Below are 20,333 nucleotides of genomic sequence, written 5' to 3'. Positions count from 1 at the left end.
TCTTTCGAAAATAAAAGATGCTGTTTAAACGTTAGTTGGTGTTTGTAACTGGTATCACAAATACTCATCACAAAACAAAGATAAAGAAAAACTGTTATAGAATTGTTATAATGGAATTTTTGAATATATTCATCTCACCCAGCAAGTGTTCTGTGATTTTTACAGACCAAAGGCTCACAGTATGGCCTCCACCCATTTTTTCTGAAGGTATCCGAGCCATCAACTAATAGGTTCTGTGGATCTACAAGGCTGTAATTATCGTATCTTTCTAATAGTATCTGTGAAAGCTAAAAATATTAATGTGTTTGTGTGTCACCTTACCTGCAATTGCATAACCAGCTGACTCTAAAGTGGGATTTTATGTTTGTACCTAAATATTTAGCAATTTTAACAGCACAATGAAGTGACAGACTAAAAATATAAAAAGACCAAAAAATGTTAACTGGCTCACGATAGAACTGCCTAAGTGTCCTTGGCCATGGACACTCTGCTTCTTAGGCCCAACGTCAACTCTAAAGCATAGATAAGTTCAATTCCTAAAACCTCAGTGTCCCTATTTGTTAAGGAGGAAAAAGAAGAATGAAATTTCATGACTTGAAAACCAAAAGCAATTTCACTTTCCATAAAGGATCAATCAACAAGCATTTTATATTCTACCCTATTCCTAGAACAGTGGAAATGCCACGAGTTACAAAACTAGAACAACATTCAGCCCTCTATATAACAAATGTGGTTACAAGTCAAACACTTTTATGTAAGTAAAGCTCATACAAATGTGAGGGATCGTAAGATGATTATTCTATCCCAAGCAGAATTAGTCTTTGTTTACACTTTGTAACAGACAATATTTTATATAAATATCCCTGACTCTTTGCTTTCAGCACACACACACACAAAAAGAAAGAAAATAGAAAAGGTTAAAAAAAATATGAGTGTAATAAGTATCTGTGATTTTTGTCACGTAGTAGTCATATGTCTCATTCCTGGTACTAATTTCTGTGTCAGTGATGGTTATGAGAAACCGAAACTAATTCTGGCTAGTTTAAGCAAAAAGGAATTTTACTGAAAGCATATAGAGGCTCTTACAAATTTGAGAGAAGGCTGAAGAAGCAAGCTTAGAAACCGCAGGAACTGTGTTCCTCTGAGAATATGCTTAAGACTCTCACTAAGGAAGCACGGGGGGCTGCTAGAAGGATTTCTAATTAGATAGGCAAGAAATTTCCTGGTGACTTTTTTTTTGGCCGTGTCGCCCAGCATGCCGGATCTCCGTTCCCTGACCAGGGATCGAACCCACACCCCCTGCAGTGGAAGCACGGAGTCTTAACCACTGGACCTCCAGGGAAGGTCTTAAGACCTTCTAGAAGATGGAGACTGCAAGATCTTGAAATAGGATAGCAAATTTCTCTGAGCTATATAGTGATTCAGGGAGTACAAACTGCTGTTGTTTCATAACAGAGTTGCGATTTTTTTTAAAGGTTTTACAAAGCAAAAGCCATTCCAATTGCTGACGACAAAAGACTTGTCTCTGAAAGAAGATACTTTGTTGAACTGAGATTCTTGACTAACAATTTAAATATATACAGATTTCTGCATAGATTTAAAGCGTTAACTTCTACAAGCTTATGTTGAGTGTCTAAATGAATGTGTGCATGCCTTCTTACCCATCTGATAGACAACTATTCCCACTAACAGGAGATATGGAAATGAATGAAAAGAGCAGATAATTCCTTCTTTATTCAGTTCCTAGATTAGGTCCTGAGACCAAGAGTAAGAATTAACAGGGGTGAGAGGAGTTGTAAGTGGTTAAAGTGCAAACCAGCTAAGTAATAACTATAATTTCTAGTGTAATTTCTTGTCTAGTGATGTGAAGAAGCCTGGAAACATACAAACGCACAAGCAGCTACTCAACGTGGGACAAAATGAAGAAAGCATTATATCACAGGAAAAGGAAAAATTAAAGAATAAATGTGGCCTTATACCTACAACACTATTTTGATATCTACAGTGGCTGACAGAGGGTTTGGGGTGAAGGAAAAACAAAGATGGGAGAAAATAAAGTCAGCATTTCACATCTGGTTAAAACAGCAACGTGTAGTCTTGACATGGTTCTCACCAAAAGGAATATGGGCTTTTGGCAACACCGCACAGAGAACATTAGTCTATAGTTAAGTATACATTATTAATGTCACCTTCTGTATCAGTGCAACAGGTATCAGGCATGCATGCTGGGGAAAAAATAATTAGAAAACAAACGGTTTAAAATTCTATATGGCTAAATAAGTAAAGTCTTTACTTTTTTCTCTCAGGATACTTGAAAATTCTAGCATTATGCCCAAATATCCTGATAGCTTAGAAAATTTTTATACTTATTCTGTTTTGAATCCAAAATTCCCCAACCCTGAGACCCTGCATTCTTCTAATCCTAAAATCAGCACCTAGACTACAGGACCTATTTTCCTGCAAATCTAAAGGCTTGGTGTGAAAAATTCAATTATAATCATAAAATGATTGCCTTACGCATTCTTACAAAGGAAACAAGAGGATCTTGAACTAAACGCCCAGTGTTTATTTGGCTATATTTCAATGTACACTCTTTGAGAACAATGAGTCAGAAGCTCTATATTAGAGTCTATTGTACGGATCTACAGTTAACTAAGTTAAAAATTTATTCTAGCTCTAAACAGAAGCTGAGCAATACCTTGAAAAGCTCCAAAATAATATTTGGAACATTTTTTAATGTTTCTTGCATGAGATTCTACTGACTAATCTATTCCTCACATGCAAAACGTAAGTCTGAGGATATGCACCTTTCATGTTGCTGAGAAGCGGCAATAAATAAATTTCCTTCTAGAACCTAAAATATGACCCACTGGACTCACATTCCAGAACTTCTAATTTAGTTAATCCGTAGGTGAAGAGTATTTACTATTATCTTCAAGTGAAACACACAAGTTAATCTGACACACGGCATGTATACACGCGCATCAGTATGCTTCCTGGTAATCAGCCATACATAGCAGTGTAAATAGCCAATTAGTCACACAACTAACCCAAGTTTTTGTAGCTTTTAAATAACTCTTAATAAGTTTTAAAATATATTAGTGGTGCTATTCATCTTTTTCATGTATGTAGACACAAGTACTATTATATATGTAAGTTTAATTTTTGCCCAACACAGAATAAATATTCAGAGACAAGACAAATTTTAAAAGTCCAGGCTCCATGTCCATAGTAGCTGGGGAGTTCTTTGCTTCTGACCTCCAGGCTCCAATGGCTTAGAGCTGAGCGCAGCTGTATCCTCAACGTGTACACGCTAAGAGCATGACTTGTGCAGGACACTGTGAAGCTGCAAAGCCCAGCTCTTCTATTTGCTGGCCTTGTGACCCTGGACAAGTTTCTTAATTTCTCTAAGACTTTGTGTGCCCATCTCTAAAATGGGACTAATGATACCCACTCAAGGATTAAATGGTATAATTCACATAAAGTACTTATCACGCTACTTGGCATACAGTAAGTGTGCCAAGCTTATTATAAATAAATACTGTTTATTATAATTATTATTTACTGAGAAGGCTAAAAGAAAATCAGAATAACACCAATCCAGTGAATATCGCAACAAATTACATAGCTATAAAACTTAGAACCTACAGCCAAGGGATGATTTATCCATCTATCTTGGCAGAAGGAAGCCTGGTGTTAAGGTATTAAAAACAAGGCCAGAGGTTAAAAGACATAACCTAGTTTGACCTTTGAAGTAAATACCCTCATTTATAAAATAAGGTAAAGTTTAAAGTCCTCGTTTCAAAACTTCAGAGTAAGTCAAAATGCACTTGTAGCGTTGAAACACGGTATGCCTCTTCCTGGATTTTAGACACAGAAGTTCTGGACCTAAGAATCAGTAAGGTGCCGTACCTTGCCTCGGAGAGTGCACAGACCCGCCAGCTGCTGGGGGGGGGGACACAGCAAGATTTGTGACCTTAGAGGCCCAGCTTGACTTCACAGGCAGCGCGCTGGCTGGGACTGGGAGCCTGGTCTTTCCGCAGCAGGAGGGGCTGCACCCGAACCCAGCTTCCCCTAGGACTGGTGGCCGCCTTTCCCCAGCAGGAGGGGCCGTGACTTCGAACAAGCCCCGGAGGTCTCCAGGTGCTGATGCATCTGGCATTTCCCAGCTCGGACACTTGGGCGCCTGAGTTCACATTATTTGTAACCCAGAGATAAGGCCATGCTCATGCTTGCATTATAGGAAGGTTGTGTAGCCGGGGGTCAACACAAACACACTGTATGTCAGGCAGCTTCATGCTTATGCCCAACTCTGTGGAATAATGAGAGAATGGAGGACCGCATATCCCCTCTTGCTGACCCTTTGTGTTGATGGGCCCCCAGTAAATATGTTCTTTAATCCATACCATAAACCATGGTATTCACCTTCACCCTCCCTCGCTACACAAGAAGGACAAAAATGGAAAGGGTTGTAGATGCCCTGATGTACGTCTGTACAAGGTACTGGAAGGCTCAAAACCAGAGAAGCACCCATTCTTTTAAGTCACTAGAATAAGTTCAGCAATGAGAGCTGGACTTCCCTTTTAGAAGGTGCTACCTTTCACTGACACCCCCCATTCCTAAGTCTAAAGGGCAAAAGGGGTCCGGCCTGCAATCACCTTGACCCTCTTCCAGGAGAATCATCAAGCTGGATGCAGGGGCTCTTAGAGAAGAAAACATCTGCCCTGTGAAAACACATACTTCGCTTGAATAATCCTTCTCCCATGGGAGGCGGAGCAGGTCACACAGATAAGATACGATTCTCAAGGCCTTATGGTGAAATACTGAAATATCCACATTCCAGTAAACGCAGTTTTAAGTGACACACTGAGTATCTCAAATTTAACCTCTGAACACGTCTCTGAATAGACTACCAAATAGTTTTAAATAAGTGTTTTTTCTTTGTTACTTATTGTACTATAATCTCCATGAAGGCCTATCTCCCAGAATTCCCCAAGCAATATAATTTAGTATCTACTGCTATGCTTTATCAAGAAGAACATTTCTGACTACAAAGTAAAACAAACTGTCATATTTTATTATAGATGGGTGTTCTTTTAAGGAATGCCAGGCTACATTTCAGTAAAATTTTTTTTTTCACATAAGCCACCAATAAGGACTACAACGATTTCCCCAAATGTATATTAGATTCCATAATTATGATTGCAGTGCTAAGGGTGGCCTATGCCCTCACCACCCATACATGTAGACACTCATAAAGAAGTGACTGAGTCCTGGCCACTAGAAGTTTTCTCTGGCAGAGGCTAGAAGGTCAGCTGAGGAGCGTTAGTTGGGTAGGCACAACATCAAAGAACTGAAAATGTCCAGATAATCCCCCAATTCTCACAGGGTTCAAACTCCTCCCTGAATAAACATTCTTTCAGAATGGCTGACAAATAGCCAAACCAACTTCCTCTCCTCCTCCGTGTTCCCCTTTCAGAAATAAAATTATCTAGCAGCAAAATAACCACCCGAAGTGGAGCTACAGGAAGACAACTGAAGAGATGCCCTCTGGTTCATTAAGCTTTTAAACAATCAAATGGTTTTGTCCCTTGTTAAACAAAATGGCCTGACAAACCCTGATGCATTGGAATTGTGGTTTCTAAGGAATTCCTGGCCCTAACCACTACACCTCCACTTGAGGTATCATAATTGCAAATTATGATAAAGTCCTGAATAATCAGACTCTGCTCTTCTTGGCTTAAAGCCCCGATTACTGCCAAGTCAGCAAATGTTGAACGTGTAGACAAATGCGTTGGCTCCAAGCCCAGCTTCTTAGCTTTCATGGATGCTTCTCAATGGGTTTAACTGGAGCTTCTCTCTTTTGTAGCCAACACAGGCATAAGAAAAAAATCACGATTTTAAATCACAGTTTCTTGTCAGTACTTGAGGACAAAAGGTTTATTGCATTTGTACACACACCACCCATTCTGAAGAATAAAAGGCTAAACTCATGCAGTGTTCTCCAAGAATAAAACCATAAGAATAAATTGGGATTTATTCCTATTAGTTATCCTTATGGTAAGATGCGGTACAAAATCAATGCCAAAGTTGCTATTGTAAAGTCAATGCAATGGTGCAATGAGATATCAGCTTAAATCTTACTAACAGTGGTGAAAAATCTGCCTACTTGATAATCGAAGGTAGCTCCTATTTCCAATTTCTGGAGAGGGGAGGGAAAACATTGACAAAATATATTAAAACACATGACCTGAAAGACCTTTCTTAGTTATGTAAGTAAGGAACATTTTGCGACTTCCTCAGAAAGTCTGCATCTTAATGATTCCTAAAGCAGCCTGCTTAAACAAAGAGATAACGTTTATACAGCTTTGGCTGGGAGTCTTTCTGGGTGGAGGTGTTACTTGGAAAGACATCAAAACCCAAGTGATGCAAAAATCATTCTTTGCAATTTGAACCTGAGCCACCTGCCATTTTAGTCATCTGTTGAGAGTTCTATTTTACTTCTATTACTGAGCAAACCCTGAACACCAGAGGCATCTCTTCCATTTCAGAGGGCAGTGAGGGGTGAAAGGTGAGGGAGGGAGCATATGGATGGTGAACAGGTGATCGTCATGATGGGGAAGTTTACAGGGAAAATTACTTCGAAAGCACTAGGGTCCAGGATGTATACCAATGTTTCCTAACCGCTCCCAAATTGTATCTTCTTTGTGGCTTTTCTGTGAGCACTTTCTTCTTCTCTGTATAAGCTCCCCACCCCTGCAACTTTATTTCTCCTAAAACTTGGCCTTAACTACACCATACCCTGTACAATTTTTTTTCCACTCGTTTCTTATCACTGAGCCCAAATTATCATTTGTGGAGGACACTGGGCTTATCTCTGCAACACCCAATGAACCCTTCACCAGAGTATAGCAGCTATGATCCTACCTGTGCCCTTAAGGAGGAGGCAGGGGGCTCCTGCTTGACTTAAGGCAGTCAGGGTAATACCATCCTTCTTGCCTCAATATTGCAGATGGGTAAGCCTAGGACAACCAGCGAAGGACTTTGTTCTGCTTTAATATCTTGTGAGTCTGTAAGTCAAGATGTTCCAAAAACATGAAAGCTCAAGACTGCTGTAGATGGTTGATGGCAGCCAGTCCTCTCTTTTCAGTCTGACTGGTGCTAGTGGCTGTCATATGACTGCAAAAGAAGCCTTCATGAAGGCAAAGTTAATGCCCAGAGAAAAGTAGAATCAAGAGAACTTAAGAGAAATAGACCTGGAATCCTGATCAAACCTCATGTGAAGTCTACATATCTCTGAAATTTAACATTACATAAGCCATAAGCCAAGAAATCCCCTTTATTGTTTAAACCACTCTACATGTTGCCCTTTATATACTGCCCCTATATATTATTTAAATGCATATGTATTTTTCCCCTCTCTACCTGGCTTAGGCTGTGACCTGAAGGCAAGGATGGGCCTTACTGCTTGCTAGTTTGCAGAGTTATTTCCATAGTTGTCTGCACCTAGTAGGAAGTCTGAGAGGCCTGGCTTCAAAATCAAGCTCCCATACTTACTACTTATGTGACTTTGGTCAAACTGCTCATGCCTTAGTTTCTTCCAGTTAAAAATTGGGATGACAGAATTATTATCAGAATTCAATAAAACAATATACATGCAAGTTCACAGAACAGGACCTGACATTTTGCTATTATTATTGTTTAGTAAATGCCTGAACTGTCCAACTGTCCCTCACTTTACAATCCACATATAAAAACACAAACCTTGATCACCCTCCTCTACAATGATTATCATCATCTCTAACTCTTTTGTAGCAAATTTCCCTACAAGTTAGGAGAAGATCTTTGTACTGTACCAAACTACTGCCCCATGCTTGTTAGGGAAGAGTAGGATATTCAGGGCAACCCAGAACCTGAAGACCCGCTTCTGGCCAGGTTTCCCATGATATAAGCTGTTTATCACCTCTCAGACTCATGTCCTAGGTCTCTGGCCTACGTCTTTCTTTTGTCATTGATCCCTCTTGCCCTGCAGGAATTTCTGAGTCAGTGATCTCCCCTGTACTAGAAGCATGGCTTCCGTTTCTAAGTGTCCTTCTCTGCCATAAATGCATCTTCGACACTCCCCTGTCCTTAGATTTGCAATAATTTCTTTTCTATTTCTCTCCATTTTTATACTTACTGAATTATACTGCATCATTAACATATGAATTTATTAAATTATATTTATTATGTATCCATATTTTAAAACAAATTTATTATACAAAGATATACGAGACAGGAAATTCATGTAATATACGTTACTTGCCCTTTCCCACCCTGTCATCCTTGTAGATTTCACTCCCCTCAGGTATCCACCCCTTCATGAAATTAATTTTGCTTCAGGACAAATACAAATGGAACAAAGGACTCTTGCCTTAAGCAAGTCCAGAAATGTTATCTTAAGATTAATATTCTTTTTATTATTTTGCACTTGGTTTATTTCACGATTTGGAAATCTTAAATCATAAAAGTGAAAATAAAGTTTCTGATCCACAAAAGGCCAAAAGCAGGCTTGAAACTCTGAGAGATACAAGTGGTGATGACAGAGGGAAGTCTGGAAAATGAAGGTCCTCCTCTTGTCCCCAGCACCTAACCCAGTGTCTGGCATCTAGATGGACTTTGGAAATTATTCATAGAACTAGTGATGAGACACTGAGAGGACCCCTGCCTGGACATGGCAGGACAGCAGAGCCCTTCATTCTGCTGTTGAAACAGGTGTCGGCTTCAAAAAGTAAAATCCAACCTTTCCTTCAGCTTTGTAACACTTCTGCTGAGTCCTGGAAAGGAAAGGGAGGTAAGGACTCCATAGATGACAATTCTATAGTAGAGTATCATAATTCTAAGGATACAGTATTATTTCAGAAGAAATATAATTACGTATGCACATGGTATCAGTTGGTTATTCACATCTCCTGGATTTCCAGTTACGGGGGTGAATACATTGTTTGAGTCGATTTTCTGTTTCTTGCAGCCAAAAGCATTCAAAGATATCCAGATAGGGGTTTGGGTTTCACAGATGTATGTCTTAGTCAGTACTCATCAAATGGTGCATTTCATTACACATAAGTTTTATCTCTTAAAAAAAAAAAAAGAAACTTGTAGCAACATGAATGGTCCTAGAGAATATCATAGTAAGTGAAGTCAGTCAGACAGAGAAAGACAAATAACATATGATCTCACTTAGACATAGAATCTAAAAACATGATACAAACAAACGTATTTACAAAACAGAAATAGACTCAGACATAGAAAAAAACATGGTTACCAAAGGGGAAGGTGGGGAAGAGCGATAAATTAGGAATTTGGGATTAACAGATACACACTACTATATATAAAATAGATAATTAAGGACCTACTGTATAGCACAGGGAACTATAATCAGTATCTTGTATCACATGCTAAAGCAAGCACAGTGGAATGTTAATTGTGGAATCCAAGCGGTGGAGTAAAGGACGTTCACTGTAGAATGCTTTACACTTTTCTGTATGTTTGAAATTTTTTGTAATAAAATGTTGGAGGAAAAAGCTCTAGTTCACTCTTGTTCCTTATATTTGAATGTCCTTAAATACTCTGTGATAACTTTTGGCTCTTGTAAGTATGGTAGCAGGATAAGTGTACTTTATCATGGCAACTAAGGTCTATTCATCCTCTCTCATGAAGACAGGTTATATCAGAGTCTACAAAACAGTCATTAATAAAGTAAATTCTTTTTTCCCCAATATTTATTTATTAATAAACATAACACTAATTGCCTGGCATAGTTATAAGTGCTATACAAATATCAACATATCATTCTAAGACCAATTTACTGAAGTGTATTTTCATCACCAGTTTACAGACTAAGAAACTAAGACACAGATTCATGAAATAAGTAAGCCAAGGTCATCCAGCTGGTAAATAACAGAATCGGGGTTTAAGCCGAGGCATTCTGATTCCAGTCTATACACTCTTCAGCCCTGTACTTTCAATCCAATATAATCAACATGTGATCCTTTTCAGCAACTTCATCTGTGATCTCTGGTTATTTCAAGAAAACCTTAGAAACCACAAATAAGTCATGCTATTTGGTACAGACCAGTAATGAGCAAATTTTTTTAAATGTATTAATAGTTACCTTTTTAGCACTTCATTTGTTGTATCTGTGTTGTGTATGTGTGTGCTTCATTTATTGTTTTACTCCTTAATAAACTTATTTTAGAACAGCGTCGGATTTAGAGAAAAATCGTAAAGATATACCACACACCACTAATATGGCAAATTTGATACAGCTGGTTAATACTGATACAATATTATTTACTAAAGTTCATACTGTAGTCACTTTTCCTTAGTTTTCTTTTTTTTTATTTTTAAAATGTCATTTTATTTTTTTTATTGGAGGATAATTGCTTTACAATGTTGTGTTAGTTTCTGCTGTACAACCAAGTGAATCAGCTCTATGTATACCTATATCCCCTCCCTCTTGGACCTCCCTCTCACCCCACTGCCATCCCAACCATCTAGCTGGTCACAGAGCACCGAGCTGAGCTTCCTGTGCGTTATAGCATGTTCCCACGAGCTATCTGTCTTACGCATGGTAGTGTATATATGTCAGTCCTAATCTCCCAATTTGTCCCACCCTCCCCTTCCCCTCTCTGTGTCCACATGTCCATTCTCTACGTCTACGTCTCTATTCCTGCCCTGCTAATAGGTTCATCTGTACCATTTTTCTAGATTCCACATATATGCGTTAATATACGATATCTGTTTTTCTCTTTCTGGCCTACTTCACTCTGTATGACAGACTGCAGGTCCATCCACATCTCTACAAATGACCCAGTTTCATTCTTTTTTATGGCTGAGTAATATTCCACTGTATATATGTACCACACCTTCTTTATCCATTCATCTGTCCTTGGACATTTAGGTTGTTTCCATGTCCTGGCTATTGTAAATAGTGCTGCAATGAACATTGGGGTACACGTGTCCTTCTGAATTATGGTTTCCTTAGAAAGTAAATTTTAACAAATGTGAAGGAAAATGAATCATGGTTATGCATCAGATAACTGCCTTAAAACCTCACCTCTAAACTGATTTTTGTTGTCTGTTTTTAAGAAGAAAGTAGTACAAGTAGGAGCTTTGGTAAAGTCTTATTTTATCAACCTTCCTATAGCTTAACTAAAGATGATATGAGGAACTTGGCACCTAGATGTAAAATACAGTCATATAGCACCACTGCTTTTTGCAGTGAATACATTCTGTGAAAGTCACTATCATTTATGGAAATGTTAATGACCAAAGGTAAGTAGAACTTTTATAAAAATATTCAATGAAAACAGGGTGCAAGTTTACCCCATTCTCCTTTCCTCCTGGGGAAGAGGAAAGGAATCGGGAAGCAAAACGGTACTTCTACAATCCAAAAGTTCACGCTTTACTGGACTCAGTATATGTGCCTGAAAATAGTGTGCAAACCGTATAAAAAGAATTGCCTTTTTTTTTTTTTTGTGGTAAGCGGGCCTCTCACTGTTGTGGCCTCTCCCGTTGCGGAGCACAGGCTCCGGACGCGCAGGCCCAGTGGCCATGGCTCACAGGCCCAGCCACTCCACGGCATGTGGGATCTTCCCGGACCAGGGCACGAACCCGTGTCCCCAACATCGGCAGGCGGACTCTCAGCCACTGCGCCACCAGGGAAGCCCAAGAATTGCATTTTAAATAGAAAACTAACCCAGGATCCTCAACAGAAAATGTGCTAAATCCTTTTCTAAGATGGAAAAAAACAATCCTTTCTTAACATATCCTTTTTGTAAATTTGCACATTTATACACTGGTTGTTCTTAAACCAGTACCTCGTTATATATCTCTACACTAACCCCCTCCCAATCCCCCTTGTTTTTCGTTTGTTTTGTGGACACACCACTCATAGTGTATTCCTCCAGAATTTTACAACTTGTTAGAAAATGGCCAACTTCACACATAATAAAAGCACAGGGACTAACCTAACTGTAATGAAAATAGGATAGCATGAAACGAGCCTTTCTCTCTTAACGAGAGAATGTTCATTCTGATCTTCTTTTGTTTCTCACACTTTAAGTCATGATCAGAGACGCTACTGAGCACTCTGTACTAGGACTGGTCCTTCTGAAGCCTACCTGATCTGCCACAAAGCACAAGGTTCAGTTCTCTGGGGCTGTAACAGTTTCACCACCCAAAGGAGAGCCTCACAGAGCTGGATGATCAAAATAAGGCCAAGACCTAAGTGGGTGCTGAGCCACAGTTTACTTCAATGAAAGGAACCTCTGGGTAAATATCAGAATCAGAAATCTGTAGGTACAAGTGTTGCAGGGAGACAGTGTCATCAGGATTCAAACAAATAACAAACACATACCACCAACAATAACAAAATCACCAGAAGCAGCTAAAGGTTCCAAGAGGAAAGATTTGAGCCTTTCTCTGATGACACTAGCTGCTATCTACCTCCTCTGCAGCTGCCATGGGCTTCCCCCAGCTGGAGGCCCTGGCATTTGTCCCCTCTTGCCACACCCTAGCAACAGCTGTTATCAGAAAACTGCACAGACGAAAGGATATCTTGTCCCCCACTCCCAGGTGTGTTTTCTTTCTCCATCTCGCCTCTCCTACTCAACCTTAAAAATATTTGGAAAGCTACAGAAAAGTGACTCTTTGTGCAGACGAGAGTAAATTCCTGCTGTCTCTGAACTCTTCCAGTTTGGGGCCATCCCAGCCCTGATGAAAATAGCTCCTGTTGCCCCTGCTGGCACTGCCACGGGAACAGCTGTTTACAAGCAGGCTGTCTGATCCGCTAAGCTCTCTCCCCGCACTCCGTCTCCACTGGTGTTCCCCCAGCATCTAATAATCCATAAAAACGGTCACTGACATAAGCTTCCAAGTTTGGTTAAAGCTGATAATACGGGGACAAGGATCCCAGATCTGGGACCCATCTCTGCTTGGTAGATAATGAGGAAGAGAGAAAAGTGGGATGACTTACTAGGTAGAAAGAGGGTTGATCATTGTTTCCTTTGTCTTTTCCTAATCACTAAACTCATAGACCCCAACCATTTAAGAGCCGCCACCTAATAAAGGGACGTGAGTTCCTGATCCAAATAAATACTAGAAATTCTAGGAGAGGAGAACAATCATCCACCACCTCTCATTCTCTTCTTTTGAGGTGTGTTTATTTAATAACTTACTTTCAGGTTTATTGATTCCAAAGTCGACAGAAGCCAAAACCTAAATATCAGGATTGGCCTTTTAGAAAAGTAACCGCAAACATATTACTCAGAAACAACTAACACTGCACTCATTTCAAAAACAGGTTTACGTCAGGATAAGTGCATGAAGGTGTACAATAATTCCACAATCGTGTACTGAGCACTTACTCAGTGTCTTCCAATTGCATGAGGGTTTTGGCAAGTGACAAAGTACTTTCCCAGGCTCTCTCTCCAGGGGAGAAAGGAGTCTTTACTGAGCTTGCTATGTGCCAGGACTGTGCCTGCTGTCCCCACATCCAGTGTGTGAAGCAGAAAAGATGTTCGTAGGAACAGGGTCTGTATATGAGAAAAGCCTCTGGGGTAAAGACAGCTCATCACTCTACATGAGGCTTGTCTGCACTGACTCCAAATACAGCCATTTGCCATTTCCTAAAGTTCTCCCTTTTTCATCTGAACAGGTGGTAATTTCCCAAGGCCAGGATATCCTCTGTGCTTATTAGAAGAATAAAAGCATATTCCTCCTGCCTGGATCCCTACATTTCAGTAGTAGCATCTGGGCAGTAGCTTTCCCTCTATTCCCTTTGGTTACAATGGTTACTTCCATATTAACGGACACCAGTAGGGGCTACCCCCTAAGGCATTCTCTAAGCCAATTTTGAAGTTCCTTAAGTTCAAAGTGCAATAAAACAAACTACAGTTGACCCTTGAACAACTGGGATTTGAACTGCTCAGGTCCACTTATACTTGGATTTTTTCAATATAAATACTACAGTACTACATATTTCATGATTGGTTGGATCTGTGGATGGGGAACCAGGGATACAGAGAACGTCTGACTATAAAGTCATACTCGGATCTTCAACTGTGCAGAGGGCGGGTGCTGTAACCCGCGCATTGTTCAGGGGTCAGCTGTATTTCTCCTTGTTCTTTTCTGTATCTCTAAATTCCATATCTCATATTTACTTTATTGTAGATTGGCCTTTGGTTCCAGAAGCTGACTTTTACCTTCTATCTGCATACTGCATTAATATTGGCAAAGCAAATTCAGAAAAGCAACTCAATATTGATTTAACATGTTTTTATGAAAAAGGCAATAGCAAGGCTGTAAGAGTCTGGAAAGGCAGTCTGGTGTAGCAAAAAGGCAATACATCAAACAATCTGAAAGAACTGCAATTTCCTACAACTTAGCTAAAACTCATTGCCTCGTAAATTGCTTTTAGGGACCCAGCTTTAATGACTGGATAAGACTGTTGTAATTAGCATATTTAGTCTAGGTAGATGAGCATAACTGAAAAGCTTGAGGTGTTTTCTCTCTTAATTAAGCATTCCTCATTACATTCTTAATTCTCCCCCTACCCCACTCCCATCCTCACAGCTGGCAAAATAGTGAACTGTAATTTACCTTCCCATTAAAATGATTACAAATTCAGAATGCATGGAGTTCAAATTAAGTTTTCAAAACCATATGGCAAGGGAGACCCACTTTAAAAGTTAACGGAGAAACTGACCATTCTATCTTGCAAAAACATAAACACCTCTAGAAATTAATTAGCTTTTTCCGACAGAAGGGAAAAATCATTTGTCTACTTGCTTGTTTGCAAAAGTTCTCATACCAGAATATCACAGTCTTATATATATGATCCTGTTTTACATTGGTCTTACCCTGACACTTCTTAACCCTCTAAATTGTAATCTAGCATTTTGCTTAAGAGCAAGAACTCTCAGCCCTAGCACTTTCTGGCTGAAAAATCTATGGCCCGTTAGCTTACATACTTCATTCCTCAGTTTTCCCATCTGTAAAATGAGGATAACAAGTATATCTTCTACACAGAGTAGCTTACAAAGCTTAAAGGCATATATATGCTTTTGATAATATATATTAATATATATATTTCTAATAATATATATAAGCACTTGGAAGTGTCTCTGGCAGGTAATATATGCCATATAGGTATTACTGTTATTATTATCATGCCTACCATTACCACAGAGAGAACAGTGATATTCATTGGCCTTCTTTATTTAAATGCTCTATTATAAACCACTTTCTTGCTAAGTATCTCTGGGATTAATCTATAGAAGAAACAGAAGGTGGATTTTGGATGCTGTAATTAGAATGTCAGTTATGATTGCATGACAAATCTCAAGATAAAAGATTTATATATAAAACATAAAAATAAATAATGATTTAAAAAGTCATCGTATGAAACCTCACTAATACGAAGGATTATTATATGGTTAATTATCTTCAAATCAGGAATGTTCTGAGACAATTTTCTGGACTATTTATGGTATATTTTCTCTGTGCTGTATCAAGAATGATACTATAAAAAGATATACATAAAATATCAGTCCCATCTGGCGTGGTAGTCATGTGTTATCAAGTTAATGATAAAATTCATCACATTCTTTGGCCAATCCAAAAAGAAAGCATAAAGTTTATTTTAAAAGTTTTACTATTTTGTCTTTCATCACTCTAATGTGTCATCCAAATGCATTTTTGTAGTAGTTTTACTGAGATATAATTCACACACCACATAATTCACCCATTTGCTGTATATAATTCAATGGTTTTTAAGCATATCCACAGAATTATGATATCATCACCACAATCAAGTTTAGAACATTTTCATCATCCCCAAAAGAAACTCTACACCCATCAGCAATCACCCTCCATTCCCCTCCCCACTGCCACTGGCAACCACTTTCTGTCTCCACAGATTTGCCTATTCTGGACGTTTCATATAAATGGAGTCATATTGGGTTGGCCAAAAAGTTGTTCGGGTTTTTCCATAACATGGAAAACCTGAACGAACTTTTTGGCCAACCTCCTAATATATGTCTTTTTGTGTCTGCCTTCTTTCACTCAGTATCATGTTTTCAAGGTGCATCCATGTTGTAGTATATATCAGTACTTTATTCCTTTTTATTGCTGAATAATACTCCCTTGTATGAATAGACCACACATTATTTACCCATTCATCAGCTGGTGGGCATTTGAGTTGGTTCTGGTTTTGGCTATTATATAAAATGCTGCTGTGAAAATTTGTGTACGAATTTTTATGTAGACATATGTTTTTGTTTCTCTTGAATACATACCTAGGAGTAAAACTGCTGGGTCGCATGGTAATTCTATGTTTAGTCTTTGAGGAAATACCAGAATGATTTCCAAAGTGGCTGCATCATTTTACCTTTCCACCAGCAGTGTATAAGCGTTCCAGTTTCCCTGCATCCTTGCCAACAGTTCTCATTATCTGTCTTTTTGATTATAGCCATCCTGGGGATGTGAAGTGGTATCCAAATGCAGTTTTAAGATAGAAAGACACTCAGATACATTGAGCAAGGAAGTAAAATCTTTTACGACAAGGGAAAGCACAAAGAGATTAGGAAAAGGATCCTGCAGTCAGGCTGGAGAAGAAAGCAAGAGATGTTTTTAAATGTTACTCAATTTCATATCCTTATGCAACCAGCTGCCCTTACCAAAGTGTCAGGATTACAGAGCCAACCCCCAATTTCACATCTGGAGTTTATAATAATCATAGCAACAACTACTCTTGATTTATTGATTTATGTTACAAAGTTCCTTCCCATGTTATACCCCACTTGCTCCAACACCACAGATCCTACATGGGAGGATATTATTATTCCCATTCTGCAGGCACAGTCGCTGAGGCCCAGAGTGGCTAACTGACTTGCCCAAGCAAAAGTAGTTCAAAACAAATACATCCATCCATATATACATCCATAAATAAATATTAAATTAATAAAACTCACAGAGCTGGACCTGGAAGCCAAATTTTGTATTTCAAATCCCAATCCTGGCATCTCCTTTCCTTACCACCTTCATTCACCTCATCTTTGATGACCCAGAAAGCAATGCAAAGGAAAGAGAAGGCAGAGAGGAGGAATTGTCTGTGTGTCTGTGAGTGTCTGAGTGAGTGTGTGTGTGTGTATAGCAATTAGAGGCAGGAGGCCTGCACATCACAAAGTCCCCACAATCCACCTGTGAGAAAGCAGTTAGGGATGTGAAATCATGTTGTGACAGTGACAGCCAGGAGGGCTGCATCCCTACTCCTTTATGAGAGGTTCTTCCAGTAACCAAGAAGCTAGTGGCATACATGGCCACTTAAATCCCTAAATTCTGAATATTACATCATCTGTATTTACAACAGTATATTTAATTACATACACTAGTTATTCAAATATTCGAGTAATCACTATGTACTCTGTAGTCAGCACAGTGCAAAGATGGTAGAGATTTTTAAAAAGCAATGATGAAAAAAAAAAAAAAGCAATGATGACAGTTCCCCAAAGTAAAATTAACTAACATTTACTAAGCCTTTTACATGTAGCACCTCCTCATTTAATCCTCACAAAATTCCTGCAAGAGAAGTAAAACGGAGGCACAGAGAAGTTAAGTAAATTGTCCGCAAGTCACAGGACTAATAAATGGTGGAGACAGACTAAGAACCCAGGCAGCCCGTGTTCTTAACCACCAACCAATCCTTTCTGCTAGATCTTGCTCAGCTGGAAGTCACCTGTGGTGACACACAGAGACCAATAACACTCGTTAATTCCAACAACCATTTGTTGAATGCTCTTCAATACATGAAGCCCAGGGGAAAACTCTCACAACAACCATATGAAGTGCTATCTTCATTGCCTTTCTACAGATGAGGAAACAGGCTCAGAGAAGTGAATTAACTTGTCCAAAGTCACAGAACTATAATAACTAAGGCTGGCATGGTGCATATTATATCCCAGGCACTGATCTAAGCACTAACTCATCTAATTAATCCTCATACAATACAGAGGTAGGCTCCATTATTACCCATCGTTCTTAAGTAACTTGCCCAAGGTCCCACACTAGTAAGTAGCAAACCCAGATTCACTCTGGTTTTAAAGTCCTCCTCAAAACAACTTAATGTTAACTCTTGGCAACAAAGTGGCTGAGCAGAAATTCAAACCCAGGTCTATATAACCCGAGTGCGAGACAGCCCACTATCTTCTCACCGACACACTAAGCCTAGTCCTCAAACTTGCTGCTGTGCAGAGGGGTGCCTGGGAAGAGGAGAAGTGCTCTGGGGACTTCCCCAACCAAGGAAGGGGTATTTAAGCATCTCGAAGGAGAAAGTGCTTTCTGGACAAACAGAGGCACCCTGCAGTTTATCATTTTAAAGGAAGTGAAACGTACCCAATTGAAGAGCAGATAAATTATTAAAGTGTTTCAAGGTGAATCAGAAAAGCTTTATTTTGATTTTTTTCAGTTAGAAAATCTCTTGATGGAAAATCTTTTATTCCCTTTAATTCTGACTATACATTAAAAAAATCACCAAGGGATAGAAATGCGCAATTTGCCTCTTGTAACTTTAAACTCAATTAATTCTGACCTCCAATATTTACTTTCTCAATCTAAGGGCAGCAAGCAGGGTGGTTACCAAACCTTTAGGGATCGTTGCAAGAGTCTCTCTCCTTCGGGTCCTGAAACACAGCATTTTAGAAACCAAAACAAGCCTGGAGATTCAGGCCAAGAACTAGAAGTAAGAGGCAAGCGCACCGTTCCAATGGGACAGGGGCCGGCATGCAAGTTTTGGCTCAACCACTGTAAAGCCAAGGGGTTTTTCCCCCTGGCAAACTGATTAATGACCACAAGACGGGCAGCTGCGGAACCGGTCATACCATAAGGAGAATTCTCAAACATGAATCCAAGAAGGACCAGAATGGGATGGAAATGATAAAGTGGGCGGGAGGGGGTCCTGAATCTGGGGGTAACTGCCTGTCCTGGACGCAGTGACACACATCAAGTCCCAATTCTTGCAGCAGCCGGGGGCCAATGGACCCTGCTGCCTAAAATGTGCGCGCTGGGGGAGCTGGCAGCAGGGCAGCGGGACAAGGTGCCTCCACGCCCCCTTGCGGACCCAAATAATGACGGGTGAGTATGTGCCAATTAAGTGATAGGTACAGTGTTTCAGAAAAGTTCTCAGTTTAGCCCCCACCACAACCATTCAAGGAAGTTGCCGTGATCAGCCCCATTTTACAGATGAAAATACTGAGGCTCAGGGGAGTGAAGCCAGATTTGCAAGCCAAAAGTAAAACCTTAAGTGAAAGGGATTTGGTCTGGCTGGGGTTGGGGCCGGCGGGGGGCCCTTCACCTGCTCTCGCTCTCTGAGCGGAGGAGGAGCTAGCTGTCAGCCAGGAGGCCTGGCAGCTCCCGGGTGCCCGGGCAAAGAGGGCGCGCGCGGTCGGCAGCAACGCGTCTACGGGGCGCAGGGCTGCAGCTGCTGGGCGAGGGCGCAGCAAGCACCGCGCGCCCGCCCGCGTCCGCCTCGGGAGCCCGGCGCCAGTCCGGAGTCCTCAGGGCGCCGGGCTGCAGCAGCTAAACGGCGGCGCGGCGCGGACGGTCGACGCGTCCGCAGGCGTCCCGGAGCGCCGCGCGAGTCGCGAGTCGCTAGCCACGAGCCACGGCGCGCACGCGCGCGCGCGCGACTGCCACGGACACTGGCTGGCAGTGCCACCGCTAGCCTCCCCCGGCACTGCCCCTCATCTTACCGTAGCTGCTCTCCGGTGACCAGGACCTCAGCCATGCGCTCCAGCTCCCTTTGCTGCGCCCCGCCACTCCCGCTGGTGCTGCTGTCGCTGCCACCGCTGCCAGCGCTGTTGCCCTCCTCCATGGTCGGGGCTGCGCCTCTACCTCTGTCTTCGCGGTCCGCCGCGGGTTCGGGTATTAAATCAGCCTGCCCTCACTGAGGCCTCCCCCGCCATCTTTGTTAGGGGCCGTCCCGTAGTTCAGACGCGATTGGCTGGAGAGGGAATCCCTTGTGGGTAGGCTGAGGCGCTCGGCGAGTCCGCCCCAGTAACTCCAGCTTGGGGGCGTGGCTGGAGCCCCGCGTGGTCGGGGGCGGGGCCGAGAGAGAAAAATATCAACATCTGGGCTGGGGGCGGTTCTGCGCTAATTGTGCTGTTTGAGGTCGAGTTCGTTGTGGACCTCTTCCATTACCCACAAAGCTCATGCTGTGGGATCCTGGGGACGGGCGGGGAGGTTACTAGACACGTGTGGAGGCGTTTTTATGATACTGTCCATGTTCCAAATTA

General features: G+C 40.9%; 1 protein-coding gene across 2 annotated transcripts in view; it reads right to left on the bottom strand.

The window, feature by feature from the left end:
• The window catches only part of DEPTOR (DEP domain containing MTOR interacting protein), a 138,529-nt gene extending 118,525 nt beyond the window's left edge, over positions 1-20,004 (bottom strand). Inside the window, exon 1 of one of the 2 annotated variants that reach the window (XM_065895399.1) lies at positions 19,791-20,004. In XM_065895399.1, coding sequence (XP_065751471.1) covers positions 19,791-19,912 — 122 coding nt within the window. In that variant the 5' untranslated portion in view covers positions 19,913-20,004. The remainder of the gene's footprint in view (positions 1-19,790) is intronic. The other variant, XM_065895400.1, reaches the window with a different exon arrangement.
• Positions 20,005-20,333: the final 329 nt, after the last annotated feature.

This window comes from Phocoena phocoena, chromosome 17 (genome assembly GCF_963924675.1).
Source record: "Phocoena phocoena chromosome 17, mPhoPho1.1, whole genome shotgun sequence".
NCBI lineage: Eukaryota > Metazoa > Chordata > Mammalia > Artiodactyla > Phocoenidae > Phocoena > Phocoena phocoena.
This window is presented reverse-complemented; position numbering and strand designations above follow the sequence as displayed.